Raw genomic sequence first — 16,039 nt, forward strand, 5'->3', positions numbered from 1 at the left:
AACTGAAAAGCCTAACATTCCAAACTAACATTAACGCACACAACTGACCTAATGGTTCCCGTTGAGTACAACGGACGTGAGGGGTGCTAATACCTTCCCCTTGCGTAATCGACTCCCGAACCCTGATATTGGTTGCGATGACCATATCTTATCCTTTCTTTTGTCTTGGGTTTTATCGATATTTCCCCTTTCCTTTTTAGGAATAAATAAAGTTCGGTGGCGACTCTGTTCAGTCCATCATTGCGAGCGTGCGATTGCGCTTCGCTTTGAAGTCGTATCCCCATTTTTTTCGAGGTGCGACAGATGGCGACTCTGCTGGGGATCTCCAAATCCCTAAGCAAGTCAAGCCTAGTTAGGACGTTTGTGTGCCTTTGTTTGTTTAATTTTATGGCTTTTCCCTTATTTATTGCTTTTAATATCTTTATTGTTATATTGATATATGTTGTATATTGGTTCTATTGCGATTGTTGGTACTTGGGTATTTGATTGCAAACCATGTGGGAAAGACTCTACACCCGAGTCTAGAGTGAAAAAACATAAGATAGGACGATGGTTGAGTAGTACGGACTCCCGAGGTGTATACTTCGTAAGAGTCGGTACGAGAACCTCACTTAGAGTAGATCCTTTTGCAAATATTGTCGCCCGAGGTGTATACCTCGTAAGCGACGATGTTTCAAAGGGGTCCATGACTCTAAGGACCTTTTAGAACATTAAACATTTGGCCAACTAGAAATGATGGTTGCGTAGTATGGATTCCCGAGGTGTATACTTCGTAAGAATCGATACGAGAACCTCGCTCAGAATAGATTCCCTAGATGGAGTTGATGACCGGAAAGTATTTTCCGTAAGCGTCAAACAGTCTTTCGAATCCATGACTCTGAGTACCCTGTCTAGAACCCAGTCGATGGTTGCGTAGTACGGACTCGCGAGGTGTATACTTCGTAAGAGTCGGTACGAGAACCTCACCCAGAATAGATTCCCTTGATGGAGTTGACGACCGGGAAGTATTTCCCGTAAGCGTCAAACAGTCTTGTGAATCAATGACTCTGGGGATCCTTTGTAACAAAGCCCTAGATCATACCCGGTGAGAACCCCGTTTTGGAAAGCAATCAAATTTATCCATACCTCGGACCTTTGAACCTATCCAAAAATAAAAAAGACAAAAAAAAAAGCATTGCATCCATTCATTCATTGCATATGCATAAAAAAGCAAAACTCTTAGTTGTTTCGCATTATTTCAGGAATCCAAGACTTGTTAGCAAGATGAATCCTGAAAGAAGGGGTACTTTTCAGTTCAAATACAAGAACGTGGACCTTACCAGCCTACAGAAGTTGAGTGCCAAAATAACACCACTCAAACTCAATAGCTTCGTACAAAACTATGGAAGAATTCTTGACATCCTAAATGAGAAGATGGACATGATGACCGCAGTGACTATTGCTCAGTTCTATGATCCATCTCTACGTTATTTCACATTTTCTGACTTCCAATTGGCTCCTACTTTGGAGGAGGTTGAGAGGATCATAGGCCGGAATTTGAAGGATCACAATCCATTTCCTAAGCTTGATGAAGATATTCCTCCCAAGAGAATAGCTTCAGCTTTGGGTCTGAAAGTTTCTGAAGTCGTGGATAATTGGGATGTGAAAGGACCTTTCAGTGGTTTTTCTAGGAAGTTCTTAGAAGATCAGGCCAAGAAGATGGAAAAAGAAGGAGATTGGGAATCCTTCTATGCTGTGTTAGCCGTGTTGATATATGGGATAGTCCTCTTCCCAAATATTGACCATTTCGTGGACCACCTGGCGGTGAGAATTTTCCTCTCTGGTAACCCTGTACCGTTCCTCTTGGCAGATCTCTACTACACTCTCCATGATCGTCATGAGAGGAAGGGAGGAATTGTCTTATGTTGCGCGCAGTTGTTGCACGCCTGGTTTAGATCCCACATGCCCGAAGAAGGTCCTTTTGTCTCAAAGGAACTCAAGCCCTTCCAAAAGTTAGCTTCCCTCACTTCCAGTCATGTTAAGTGGTATATCAGAGATTGGGAAACCGAGAATGTGATTGTCAGCATTGGAGACTTCCCCAATGTGCCTTTGATAGGAACCAAGGGTTGCATCAACTATAACCCCGTGCTATCTCTACGGCAGCATGGGTACCCTATGAATGGCCCTCCAGAAGCTAAAGCTCTAGAGCCTTTCATCTTACATGGTGTTGAAGCGGATCATCCAATGGTGAAAAAGATCAAGAGGTCTTGGCAAGCAGTTATCAGGAAAGGTAAGGAGTTGGGTAAGAGAAATGTCATTGCCCGAGAGCCTTACACTTGTTGGGTTAGAGAAAGGGTTCAGATGATTAAACTCCCTTATCCATTTGATCCTTCTATCTATCCATTGGTTCCTGAGCCAGAGCCCATATTACCTGAAGATGTGGAGGAGCTCAATGCCCGTATCAAGGAGTTGGAGTTGGAAAATGCTGATTTGAGAATCAAGCTTGGCCGAGTCTCGATAGAGAATGGGAACTTGAAGGACGATCAACAAAAGAAGGACAAAGAGCTTGAAGTCTCCAACAAAAGAGCTAGAGAGTCTGAAGCGAGGAGAGAAAAGTTTGGACAAGCACTCTATAGCACTAAATCTGTGTTCAAATCAAAGGAAGAGGAGTTGGATAGAGCTTTACTCCGGATTCAAAAACTCAACAAGACTCTGGAACTGACCCTTGAGATGAAAAGGGAAGCACGGTTGATTTCCGAGATTCGTACTCGTGAGCTGGAGAATACCATTCAGAAGTATCAGGATGCTCTAGAACGTGAGAAGCTGAAGACCGAAGAGTCAGAAAGAGTTTGCACACGGTTGAAGCATCATTTGGATCGAGCCGATGCTAGAATCCAAGCACTTGAAGGTGGGGATCAGGATGCTGCCTATATGGTGTTGCTGAATGAATGCAGATATTGGAGAAACCTCTATAGGGACATAGAGGTGACAAAGGCTGAAGACGTGCGCATTATCCAAGATCTCCAAGGGCTCTACACTGAGTGGAAAGGCAAATTTTTGAAGCTGTCCGGATTTGCGAGTTCCATCATGCGTGAGCTACCTGAGAAGCTGCAAGAGGCAGATTGGTGCATGTGTCCAGAGAACACCCCGCATCAAGTCTTTAATTTCATTAAGTTTTGTAAGGCAATGTTAGAAGGGTTAACTACCGACCTTGCTACGGTCCGGAAAGCCCATAAACCATGAGCACGTTGCTTGTATTTGAACTTGAATATGAGATTAATGAAAAATTGCTTTTGAGATTCATTTTATTGTGTTTCATTTCCTTATTATTTTGAATATTTGCAAACAAGTGTTGTGACATTTTTGAAATGAATGATTGAAACTAACCAAGAGTTTTGCAAACAAAATGCATTCATACATACATTCATGCATTTTCCAAAACAGAGTCTCATTCTGTCCTTTCTTCCTCCAGTTTCACGCTGAATTTTCAACACCAATATAATACTCGTGCCCGAGCTCGTCAAAGGATGGCAGATCAAGAGCATGAATTGGAGCGAGTGAGCTCAGAGCTCGAAGACCTGCGTGGAAACATGGGGCAGGTCATGGAGATATTACAGGTCATCAGGGCAAAGTTAGACACCCAAACAACGATTGTTTCTGAAATCGCAGGTCCATCGATTGAACCCCAACCTGCGAGGGCGGTACCAACAACCTGGCCAACCTATGGTTTACCTCCCGGTTTCACGCCTACAGTTGAAGGCGCCCCTGGTTTTGCACCACCTGCTCAGCAGACAGCTCCTCTACCGACCATCAATGAAAATCATCCAGTGGTTCACACGTTCGCACCTCCTCTCGTTCGTGCACACGTGCAACCCTACTTTGAGGACCAACAACACGCCCCAGACTTTTCAGATGAAGATGAGGAAAGGCAGGAGGACCTAAGAGGGATGAAGGAGAACTACCAGCTGCTTGAGAAGAGATTGAGGGCTATGGAGGGCGACCAAGTTTTTGGTGCTACAGCTAAGGAGATGTGCTTGGTGTCGGGTCTTGTGATTCCTGCGAAGTTCAAGACCCCAGATTTCAATAAGTATGAGGGCCACTCGTGTCCTAAGAGTCACCTTATTATGTACTATCGAAAAATGGCTGCGCATGTAGAGGATGACAAACTCATGATACATTGCTTCCAAGACAGCTTGAGGGGTGCTCCCTCCAAGTGGTACCTAAGCCTGGATCAGAGTAGGATTCGTTGCTTCCAGGACTTATCTGATGCCTTCATCCAACACTACAAGTATAACATGGATATGGCCCCAGATAGGAGACAACTGCTCAGCATGTCCCAGAAAGACAAGGAGTCTTTTAAGGAGTATGCGCAACGATGGAGGGAAGTGGCCTCGCAAGTCGAACCACCTTTGGCTGAGAAGGAATTAGCGGATTGGTTCATGGATACAGTTAAACCTGTGTTTTATGAAAGAATGGTAAGTAGTGTGTCTGCAAGTTTCTCTGACCTGGTCGCTGTAGGCATAAAGGTCGAACTTGGATTAAAGAATGGAAAGATGACGACTACCTCTGAAACATCTGGTAGTAATGCCAAAAAGTTTCCTGGAGGGTTTCAAAGAAAGAAGGAGGGGGATACGAATGCAGTATCAACCAGTCAAAGAAGGAGTCAGTCATGGAAGAAACAACACCAATTTACTCAACAACACCAATTTTCTCAACAACAACCAATTTATCCAGTACAATATGTCCAACAACCGTATGTGGCAGCTGTCACACCAAATTTTAACCAACCACAAGCTTCAGTTTATCAACCTGTTCCTACTCAACAAGCGCCGATATATCAGCAAGCGCCCGCGCCACCTGCTTATCAACAGCCGAGGGCACAGGCTCCTCGTCCGCAAAATCCTCAAAATCAAAATAGGGTGCCAAGAAGTAGAGTTCCGTTTGCTTCAATCCCTATGACATACACTGAATTGTACCCGTCATTGCTACAAAAAGGGTTAGTGACGCCCAGATCTTTGGGTCCTCCACCAAATCCTTTACCACCATGGTACAATCCAGATGCTCATTGTCCTTTCCATGGGGGTGCCCCTGGACATGACTTAGAAGGATGTTATGCTTTAAAGCATATTGTGCGAGACCTGGTTGAAAAGAAGATTCTGTCCTTTCGAGACGTCGGACCCAATGTCAAGAACAACCCTTTGCCAGCACATGGTGATGTCAATGCCGTCGAAGATGCTTCTGATGTGTGTGTAATCAATAATGTGGAGGATGTTAAAACCCCGTTGCTAGTACTTCATGCAGGATTGGTGAGGGCTAGATTGATTGATACCTGTCACGATAGCTGTGAAGAATGTGCCATTCAGCCGAAGGGATGTAAAGTAGTACAAAAGGATATTCAGAACTTGATGGATCAAGGCGTTTTGCAAATTTCTGGTCCAACAATTAATGAGGAAATTTCGGTCATTGAACCTGTCTTTAACATACCAGAGCCGTTTGAGGTGACTTATCACAGGAGAGACGTTATTCACCCGTCACCTGTGGTGGTATGCATGCCTACCCCATTTCCTTTTGAAAGTACCAAGGCGGTACCCTGGAAGTACGACATAACAGTGGTGGATGGGTTGGTAGATGGAAAACCCGGAATTGCTGAAAGTAAGGAAGTGATGGAGAATATTGACACTGACATCACCAATATCGCAGGAACAAGCAGAATGACCCGCAGTGGTCGGATTTATACTCCCAATTTTGATGTGAACCCTCAAGAGCCAGCAAGGGGAACTGCAAATGTAAATCCTACCCCAGAACGTGGAGGGGCACAGCCGGCTGTACAAACAGATGAAGCAAGTGAGTTCCTAAGGATAATAAAGAAATCTGACTACAAGATAGTTGATCAATTACATCAAACACCATCAAAGATATCTATCTTGTCCTTGCTTCTGAATTCCGAAGCTCATAGGGAGGCTCTACTAAAAGTGCTTGCTCAGGCTCATGTTACCCAGGATATAACGGTTGGCCAATTCGATGGAGTGGTCGCCAATATCACAGCCTGCAACACTCTAAGCTTCAGTAATGAAGAGCTGCCCAAAGAGGGGAAGAATCACAACTGCGCCTTGCATGTATCCATAAAGTGCCAAGAAGATGCTCTAGCCAGAGTTTTAGTTGACACTGGATCATCCCTCAATGTTCTACCAAAGAGGGCACTTGCTAAATTGTCTTACCAAGGTTCGGAGTTGAAACCTAGTGCGCTTGTGGTGAAAGCTTTTGATGGTTCTCGAAGGACAGTAGTTGGGGAGGTAGAGTTACCGATACAGATTGGACCGCATGTATTCCCCATCAATTTCCAAGTCATGGACATAAATCCAGCTTATAGCTGCCTTTTGGGACGCCCATGGATACATGCTGCCGGGGCAGTAACTTCTACTTTGCATCAAAAGATGAAGTTCGTTGTCGATAATAAGCTCGTTATTGTCTCAGGCGAAGAGGACTTTATCATCAGTCAACTCTCCTCTTTCCGTTATATTGAGGCTGATGAGGATGCCTTAGAAACCTCCTTTCAAGCCCTAGAAATATCCAATGCCACACTTGAAGAGGTTAAGGATCCTGTTGAGAAAGTTAGTTTGTCATTCGCCTCTTTGAAGAGTGCAAAATCAGCAGTTGAAAGTGGAGGCCCTGCAGGTTGGGGGCAAGTTATCAACGTCAATGAAAAGAATGACCGTTTTGGTTTGGGGTACAAGCCTTCTGCTAATGGAGGAGCCCTGGTCCCTGCAAAGGACCGTGTGCGGAGCATACAAGAAGTTTTCCTGAGCAAAGGATTTATCCATGGGGAACAAGTTGGTGCAGTGGAAGATGGCACTGAAGATGGAGAAACATCGAATCTGATATACCGGTGTGAAGCAGCCCTGACAAACTAGGAAGCGGTTGAGATTCCAGAAGTTTTTCCTGTGTCAAAGTAATTGTTGTTTTCCTTTGTGTTTTTTGAAAATCCTTAGCTCTGCCCAAGGCTAATGGATCATTTGTAGGGCCCCTTTTGAATTTCAAAAAAATCATTATGACAAATAAAGAGCATTTTGTTCAAATTCTTGTCGTTCATTTATCTGTTGTTTTTCTTAAAATGGCAATCCTTTCAAAAACTACAAAAAAAATTTTTACTTCTTTTTGCATTTTATTTCCATTTTTTTCTAAAAAGCCCATCATTAAAAAACATGCAGAATAATCAATAAACCAGTTGAATTCGATGACCCCGCTACTTCCTATAATTTTGAACTCCCCATCTACCAAGCGGAAGAGGAGAGTGATGAAGATTGTGACTTCCCTGAAGAACTGGAAAGGATGCTCGAGCACGAGTCGAAGGCCCTTCAGCCACATCAAGAACCAGTGGAAACAATCAACCTTGGCACTGAAGAAGATAAGAAAGAGGTCAAAGTCGGGACTACACTTGAGGCAAGCATCAAAGAAAGATTGATCAAATTGCTACATGAATATGTAGATGTATTTGCTTGGTCATATCAGGATATGCCAGGTTTAGATACTGACATTGTTGTCCACAAGTTACCATTACAGCCAGATTGTCCGCCAGTGAAGCAGAAGCTCCGAAGAGCAAGACCCGACATGGCTCTAAAGATTTGTGACGAGGTGAAACGTCAATTTGATGCCGGTTTTCTAGCAGTTGCAAAGTACCCTCAATGGGTAGCCAACATTGTGCCAGTACCCAAAAAGGATGGCAAGGTCAGGATGTGTGTTGATTATAGGGATTTAAACAAAGCTAGTCCAAAGGACGACTTCCCCCTGCCATATATTGACACTCTGGTAGACAACACTGCTAAGTTTGAAGTCTTCTCCTTTATGGATGGATTCTCGGGTTACAATCAAATTAAGATGGATCCAGAAGACATGGAAAAGACCACATTCATCACCCCTTGGGGAACATTTTGCTACAAGGTAATGCCATTCGGTCTCAAAAATGCTGGGGCAACTTACCAAAGAGCAATGGTCACTCTTTTCCATGATATGATGCATAAGGAAATTGAGGTTTATGTGGATGATATGATTGCAAAATCTCAAAGTGAGGAGGATCACATAGACCACTTGCAAAAGCTATTTGAGCGTCTTCGGAAATTTCGACTACGTCTAAATCCTGCTAAATGCACCTTTGGTGTCCGATCTGGAAAGTTGCTTGGTTTCATTGTTAGTCAACGAGGAATTGAGGTAGATCCAGACAAGGTTAGAGCAATACAAGAAATGCCTTCTCCGCGTACAGAGAAAGAAGTTAGAGGATTCCTGGGACGTTTGAACTACATCTCTAGGTTTATATCTCACATGACTGCCACATGTGAGCCTATCTTCAAATTGCTTCGAAAAGATCAAGCAGTTGAATGGAATTCTGACTGCCAAATGGCTTTTGAGAGAATCGGACAATACCTGCAAGAGCCCCCTATTCTAATTCCACCTGTTCAGGGGAGACCACTCTTTATGTACTTAACTGTGCTTGAAAAGTCAATGGGATGTGTGTTGGGACAACATGACGAAACTGGTCGAAAGGAACATGCTATCTACTATCTAAGTAAGAGATTTACCGATTGTGAAACCCGATATTCACTCTTGGAGAAAACCTATTGTGCTTTAGCATGGGCCGCTCGTCGTCTAAGACAATACATGATTTGCCACACTACTTTGTTGATCTCCAAAATGGATCCAATAAAGTACATCTTTGAAAAGCCTGCTTTGACTGGAAGACTCGCCCGTTGGCAGATGTTACTATCTGAGTATGACATCCAATATGTATCTCAGAAAGCCATTAAAGGGAGTGTGTTGTCTGATTACCTGGCAAACCAGCCCGTTGAAGATTACCAGTCGTTGAAGTTTGACTTCCCGGATGAAGACATTATGGTAGTGAAAGACTGTGAAATCCCAGGACTTGATGAAGGACCTGAACCCGGATCTCGGTGGAAGCTCATGTTTGATGGTTCCTCCAACTACATGGGGCATGGCGTAGGAGCTGTCCTGTTGAATCCAAATGGTGGATACACTCCCTTCACAGCAAGGTTGTGTTTTGATTGCACGAACAATATAGCAGAATATGAGGCGTGCATCCTAGGCATTGAAGCAGCCATTGATCTCCGAATCAAAATCCTTGAAGTATGTGGAGATTCAGCCTTGGTGATATACCAAGTCAAAGGCGAATGGGAAACCCGTGACACCAAGTTGATCCCATATCGTGCCTATGTCATGGAATTAATAAAATACTTTGACGAAATCACTTTCCGTCATATCCCGAGAACTGAGAATCAAATTGCTGACGCTTTGGCTATGTTGGCTTCAATGTACCAGGTCAGATTCCATAATGAAGCACCTCTCATTCAAATCGAGCGGAAAGTTGAGCCTGCCTACTGCCAGTCAGTTGAAGAGGAAGCCGATGGTAAACCCTGGTTTCACGACATCAAGTGCTTTTTGCAAAATCAAGAATATCCAACAGATGCCACAACCCTTGACAAGAAAACATTGAGGAAGTTAGCATCTAAATTCTTCTTAAGCAATGGTGTGTTGTACAAGAGAAATCACGACATGATTCTGCTCAGATGCGTGGATGGACGTGAAGCAGACCTGTTGATCAAGGAGATTCATGAAGGATCCTTTGGAACTCACGCCAATGGGCATGCCATGGCCAAGAAGATTTTGAGAGCTGGTTATTACTGGTTGACCATGGAATCCGACTGTTTCAATTATGCTAGAAAATGTCATAAATGCCAAATCTATGCCGACAAGGTACACGTGCCTCCGACCCTGCTAAATGTTTTGACGTCACCTTGGCCTTTCTCAATGTGGGGCATCGACATGATTGGCGCCATCGAGCCTAAAGCTTCCAATGGTCACCGCTTCATCCTGGTTGCCATTGATTACTTTACCAAATGGGTGGAAGCCGCCTCTTATGCTAATGTGACAAAACAAGTGGTTGCACGGTTTCTCAAGAAAGAGATCATTTGCCGTTATGGAATTCCAAGCCGGATCATCGCAGATAATGGGACGAATCTGAACAATAAGACCATGAAGGAATTATGCGAGAGCTTCAAGATTGAGCACCATAACTCTTCACCATATCGTCCAAAGATGAATGGCGCTGTTGAAGCCGCTAACAAAAACATCAAGAAGATCCTGCAGAAAATGGTAAAAACCTATAAGGATTGGCACGAGATGCTACCCTTTGCATTGCATGGATATCGGACTTCCGTCCGCACTTCAACAGGGGCAACCCCATTCTCTTTGGTATATGGGATGGAAGCAGTTCTCCCAATTGAGGTAGAGATACCTTCAATGAGAATCTTGATGGAAACCAAGCTAGAAGAGGCTGAGTGGATTCAAAATAGATTTGATCAGTTGAACCTCATAGATGAGAAGCGATTGACTTCTTTGTGCCATGGACAATTATACCAGAAACGGCTTAAAAGAGCTTTTGACAAGAAAGTACGTGTTCGGGAATTCAGAGAAGGAGACCTCGTACTTAAGAAGATCTTGCCAATACACAAGGATTCACGTGGGAAGTGGACTCCCAATTATGAAGGCCCATATGTTGTAAAGAAAGTTTTCTCCGGAGGTGCCTTGATTCTCACAACTATGGACGATGAGGAACTCTCACACCCCGTGAACTCTGATGCAGTTAAAAAATACTATGCCTAACAAAAACCCGCTAAATCGAAAACCTGAAAGGGCGATTTAGGCAAAAAAGGGTATCCCGGTGGACTGAAAACCCGAAAGGGCGGTCCAGGCAAAAGTTAGGGATGAATAAAAATTGGTAGCTCGCTAAGTTGAAAACCTGAAAAGGCGACTTAGGCAAAAAAGAGCGTCCCGGTGGATTGAAAACCCGAAAGGGCGATCCAGGCAAAAGTTAGGGGCATAAAGGCATAAACTGCATCAGTTGTTACTGATTAACACCGAAGAACTTGAGGTGGAAGATTAATCCAGTCACTCCCCTCAGAAGCATGGTTTTGGGAAGTCATATCTAGTAGGGATGTTAGTGGTCACTGAATTCAATGTAAACCTTTCCTTATTGCCATTTTCAAAAAATGTAACACTCTATGGAGCTACGCCATTTGTGTGCTACCATTCTTGAATAAAATACAAGTTTTCCCAATCATTGTTAATTTGTGTTCATCTATGCTTTCTTTGTTATGCAAAATGTCATTTATTTGTTAATAATGAAATTTTGAAACTTGGAAAAAGAATTTGAAACTTAGAACGAATTTACTTTGATACATGTGAAAATCGAAGGAAAATCATTTGTTTCCCCGAAAGGCTCAAAGTTTGCATAAATGCCCCAGGATCACCAACAAAAGTCCCCATGGAATACAACTTATGAATCCTCTAGAAGGATGGACCTTTGGTTATTTATAACTGTCAATCATGATAGTTTCTCCCCTGGATGCGCCTGTTAATTGCACGAGTATGAGTTATTGGTGTTGATGAATCAGAATCTCTGTCTCTACAAACACCCAGTCTGCCAAGTGTCAGCATTCTCATAATCATGATCATTCATATATCATGCATAAAAGGAAATGCAAATCATGCATAGCCGAAATGTACTTCGTGCTCATTTTGCATTGACTCAGGTCTTGTTGTCGATCCTATGATCCTTTGACCTTTGATTCCAGTTTGTATTTGGTGCCCTTAAACCCACGTCCGGTTTTCGCAGTCATTTTCAAATCCAATTTTTGTTCAATACCATTCAGGTCATGTATGAACCTGTTGTTGAGCTTTATTCCGGTGTCAGGTCATACATGAACCTGCTCTGAAGAGTTTTTCTGATTTTTGTTCAATACTATTCAGGTCATGTATGAACCTGTTGTTGAGCTTTTATTCCGGGGTCAGGTCATACTTGAACCTGCTCTGAATAGTTTTTCTAATTTTTGTTCAATACTATTCAGGTCATGTATGAACCTGTTGTTGAGCTTTTATTCCGGGGTCAGGTCATACTTGAACCTGCTCTGAAGAGTTTTTCCAAGTTTTGTTCAATACTATTCAGGTCATGTATGAACCTGTTGTTGAGCTTTTATTCCGGGGTCCGGTCATACTTGAACCTGCTCTGAAGAGTTTTTCCAATTTTTGTTCAATACTATTCAGGTCATGTATGAACCTGTTGTTGAGCTTTTATTCCGGGGTCAGGTCATACTTGAACTTGCTCTGAAGAGTTTTTCCAATTTTTGTTCAATACTATTCAGGTCATGTATGAACCTGTTGTTGAGCTTTATTCCGGTGTCAGGTCATACTTGAACCTGCTCTGAAGATTTTTTCCCTATATTTGTTCAATACTATGTAGGTCATGTATGAACCTGTTGTTGAGCCTTATTCCAGTGTCAGGTCATACTTGAACCTGCTCTAAAGATTTTTTTCCTATGTTTGTTCAATACTATTCAGGTCATGTATGAACCTGTTGTTGAGCTTTATTCCGGTGTCAGGTCCCATGAACCTGCTCTGAAGATTTTTTTTTTATGGTTGTTCAATACTATTCAGGTCATGTATGAACCTGTTATTGAGCTTTATTCCGGTGTCAGGTCATACATGAACCTGTTCTGAAGAGTTTTTCCCCATGATTATTCCCCAGCGTTGTCAGGTCATATATGAACCTGTTGTAGCATCTTTTCCTTTATTCGGGTTTAGTAAGTCATATGTGAACTTACTACCAAAATCCCTTGTATTCTAAGTGTTATTCATCAAACCTCACTTTGAATACTCCCCAGTGTGTGTCTGATTCTCCAGCAGGACTGTTTCCCCAGCAAGTTGTTTTTTACCCTATTTGTCTGTCTCCCTGTGAACCATCAATATTCCCCACATATTGGTCTGTCTAGTAGCATCCCCTGTCAAGGGTCTACCATATCCCTAGCAGGGAAGAAAATTAAAAAAAAGAATCATGCATCCATGCATATCATATCATATCACATCATGTCATAGGGATTCAGGATCAAAATCCGGGTCTTCTTAGTATTTAACCATCTCCCACTATGATCATATGAAGAGTGCCCTGCTTCATATTCTCTAGTAGAAGATACTTAAATAGGGGCAACTGTCATACCCCGATTTTGGTCCTGAATTTCTTTCATTTTTCTTTTTCACTTAGGCGTTTGGCCTAAAGTTCATTTGCATACATTCATTCCCAAATCCATATTTTGTGATAAACATTGGTTATCTAGCCTTTTGATCATGGTGCTTTGTGATTACAAAATGGATTTTAGTTATTTGACTTTTTTTTAATTTTTAATTTCAATTTAATTTCAAAGTAAATCTAATTCCAAATTTCGAATTAATCTTAATTGTTTTTTTTACTAATGATTCAAACTCTAATTGATTTTTTATTTCCACATAAATGTTAGAGTTGATATCAAAGTAATTTTAACAAATTATAGATTGATTTGGTTTTAATTGGTTTTGTTGGTTTTCTTTTGATTTTAAATTGAGATTTTGGTTAGTCTCAGGTTATCTCTAAAATCCATATCCATTTTTATAATCAATTATCCAAATTCCTTAAACCCACAATTAATCCATAAACCTTTTAATGGAGGTTTTCATTTACTATATTATTTATCCATAAAACAAGCAGGATTTTGGCCAGCATACCCTGTGAGCAAGGTCGGTTGGACGTGGCAATTTTACACTACAAACAAGTTGTTACATGTGACCCCAGTTTGGAAGTTTACAATAATTTGGGTTTTGCTTTGAGAGGTAGAGACAGAGTGGAAGTTTTCCATCCAGTGTTTGGCAGAACAAGACTTCAAATGCCAATAAGAATTGCTTACCACCGCTTTTTTACTGTGAAGTTTGTGATCTTATTTTGAATCCCAAGAGTGTGGAAAATCATAATAAAGGAAAGAGACATCGAGGAAGGTTATTAGAAGTACGTGAGAAATCAATGAAACATAAAACTTCAAATGGAGAAGAGATTAAACATAGTCAAAGTTCTCAAAATAATCCAGCAGTTCAACCTAAGAAAGTTCCCGTTGTTATTTCTAAAAGGAAAATACATCACAAATTCTACTACAAGCGCTACTTGAAATTCTTAATTCCACAAAGCCACACTACATTCGCGGTGTTAAACCCAATAATCTGCTAAAGCCGGCAAACTATTTGCTAATCACGATGTGGAACCTCCTCCAAATGTTGTTCCCTGCATCTCAAAGCCATGACAATTCTGCATTTCTTCTAACCGCCGCAGCCCGAACTTCAAATTAGAGTTTCTGCTACAATGCTATCTGAAACAGTTGAAGAAACTCAAAGTTTAACTTATGAAAGCAAGCTTGCAATGTACACCAGACTATTGAAAACTGTGGGATTCAACAAGAGCCAAGTTTCATAAACAGAGTTGATGAATCTTCAAGTGTTAGTTTTTCTTACCTGAGAAGCTTATGCAATATTTGAAAGATTTATCCAAGTTTCCAACGGGAGGTTTTGATCGGTTGGAGCTTTTAATAGCTAAGGCTCAGTTACTTGCATTCTACCGTTTAAAGGGTTACTCTTACTCGCCTGAACTCTGATATTTCAGAGGTTTGAACAACAACATCACAAGCCTAAACCATGGCATTCCAAATGTAGCAAGCAACAATTCTAGTTCTACAATGCATATCATACACCAAGTTGCAGCAATCAAAAACCATGAGCAGGCTATGACAACAACCTGCATTCCAAGCACCCTGCAAAAATCCACAAACTGCAGCAGTGCACCAAGCAATTAAACTTACCCTGCAAAAATCCACAAACTGCAGCAGTGCACCAAGCAATTAAACTTGCCATGCAAAAACTGAACAACTGTAGCCCTGCACTAATTCCCTTGCAAAAGCCACAACATCAAATAAAGGAACAAAATGCCCTAGTTGTGAAAAAAATTAGATCCATTATGGCTGAGAGACAGGCTACCATTCTGGAAATTGAACTAGAGGCTGCTATATCTGAAAAGAATGAAGCCTTGGCTGCTCAAGACGTTGCCCTTAGGCAGAGGGATGAAGCGCTCGCCCAGAGGGATAATGCTCTGTTGGAACGGGATAATGCCCTTGCGGCCCTGCAATGTCGGAATAGTTCTGCCAACTTTTCATTCAACGGTGGAAATCATTGTGGATCAAAGCGGATGCACCGTTCTTCAAACCATCATCTATCCAACAAGGATTGCCGGTCTTCCTCAAAGTTCTGTTGGAATGCTTCCAGCTCCATCATCAGCATCAGTACCCAAAACCAAATTTCAAATGAAATTCAAAGATTTATTAGTAGAAATAAAAAGAAAAATCACATAAAAGTGTAAGGAGGATCGCTGTAGCACAAAAAACCAGGAATACATTGTTGCCTTGGTACATGACAAAGAAATAGCTATACCTAAGCAGGAGTCCATCCAATCTTCCTTTTTCTGTTAATGCCAGTGGTCAATTCTGTGGAGTTGCAGTCCATCCAATATATCAGGAGACTCTGTCCATGGCACTTGCAAAGCATTTTGATGCGTGGCTACTAATTGTGGACTCTCTTTCACTTCCTGGTCGGGCACCATCGAAGGAAGTTGAAGTTACTAAAGAAAGCTCAAGGCCTGAGAGACCTGTGTTTATTAAGAGAAGTAGTACTCAGGCTGCATTGAATTTGAGCCAGAATTCTCTGGATGGACTGATTCCGTCTAAAATGACAACGAACCTTCATGCACTGCAAACCTGAAATTTTAGAAAATTGGTTAATAATTCACGTAACAACGGAAATTCTGAAAGCCAGGAGATACGCGGAAGAAGTAGAGACAAAAGAACCATTGATGGGGCTTTAGGAATTCTAAGAGCATGAAAAAAAATTCAAAGACATTGAAGAAAATGAAGCTCTCAATCAGAACTGATACTGTCACATGTGCATCTGCTCAAAGCAACCGCTTGTACTGCAATCATATTACAATTCCCAGCACAAGAATGTTATCAAATTTATTGCAAATTGGAAGTTGTGATCAACACCGGAACCAAACCACTCTTGAGTCTTCAATAATTTTTCACTGCAGTAACAAAACCCAGAGTAATCAGTCAAAGCGTTAAGATTTCAAGGAAATTCCCAATTTGGAATT

At 41.9% G+C, this 16,039-nt stretch overlaps 1 protein-coding gene across 1 annotated transcript; it reads left to right on the plus strand.

The window, feature by feature from the left end:
- Positions 1–1,263: 1,263 nt before the first annotated feature.
- LOC127095210 (uncharacterized) lies at positions 1,264–10,638 on the plus strand (the record flags this gene model as incomplete). Its single annotated transcript, XM_051033929.1, has 9 exons — positions 1,264–1,371; positions 1,447–2,281; positions 2,399–3,104; positions 3,452–4,130; positions 5,169–5,804; positions 7,447–8,941; positions 9,017–9,661; positions 9,764–10,127; positions 10,236–10,638. Coding segments are annotated over exons 1-9 (5,871 nt in total), but the record flags the coding sequence as incomplete, so codon positions are not given.
- Between the last annotated feature and the right edge of the window lie 5,401 nt (positions 10,639–16,039).

This window comes from Lathyrus oleraceus, chromosome 6, assembly GCF_024323335.1.
Source record: "Lathyrus oleraceus cultivar Zhongwan6 chromosome 6, CAAS_Psat_ZW6_1.0, whole genome shotgun sequence".
NCBI lineage: Eukaryota > Viridiplantae > Streptophyta > Magnoliopsida > Fabales > Fabaceae > Lathyrus > Lathyrus oleraceus.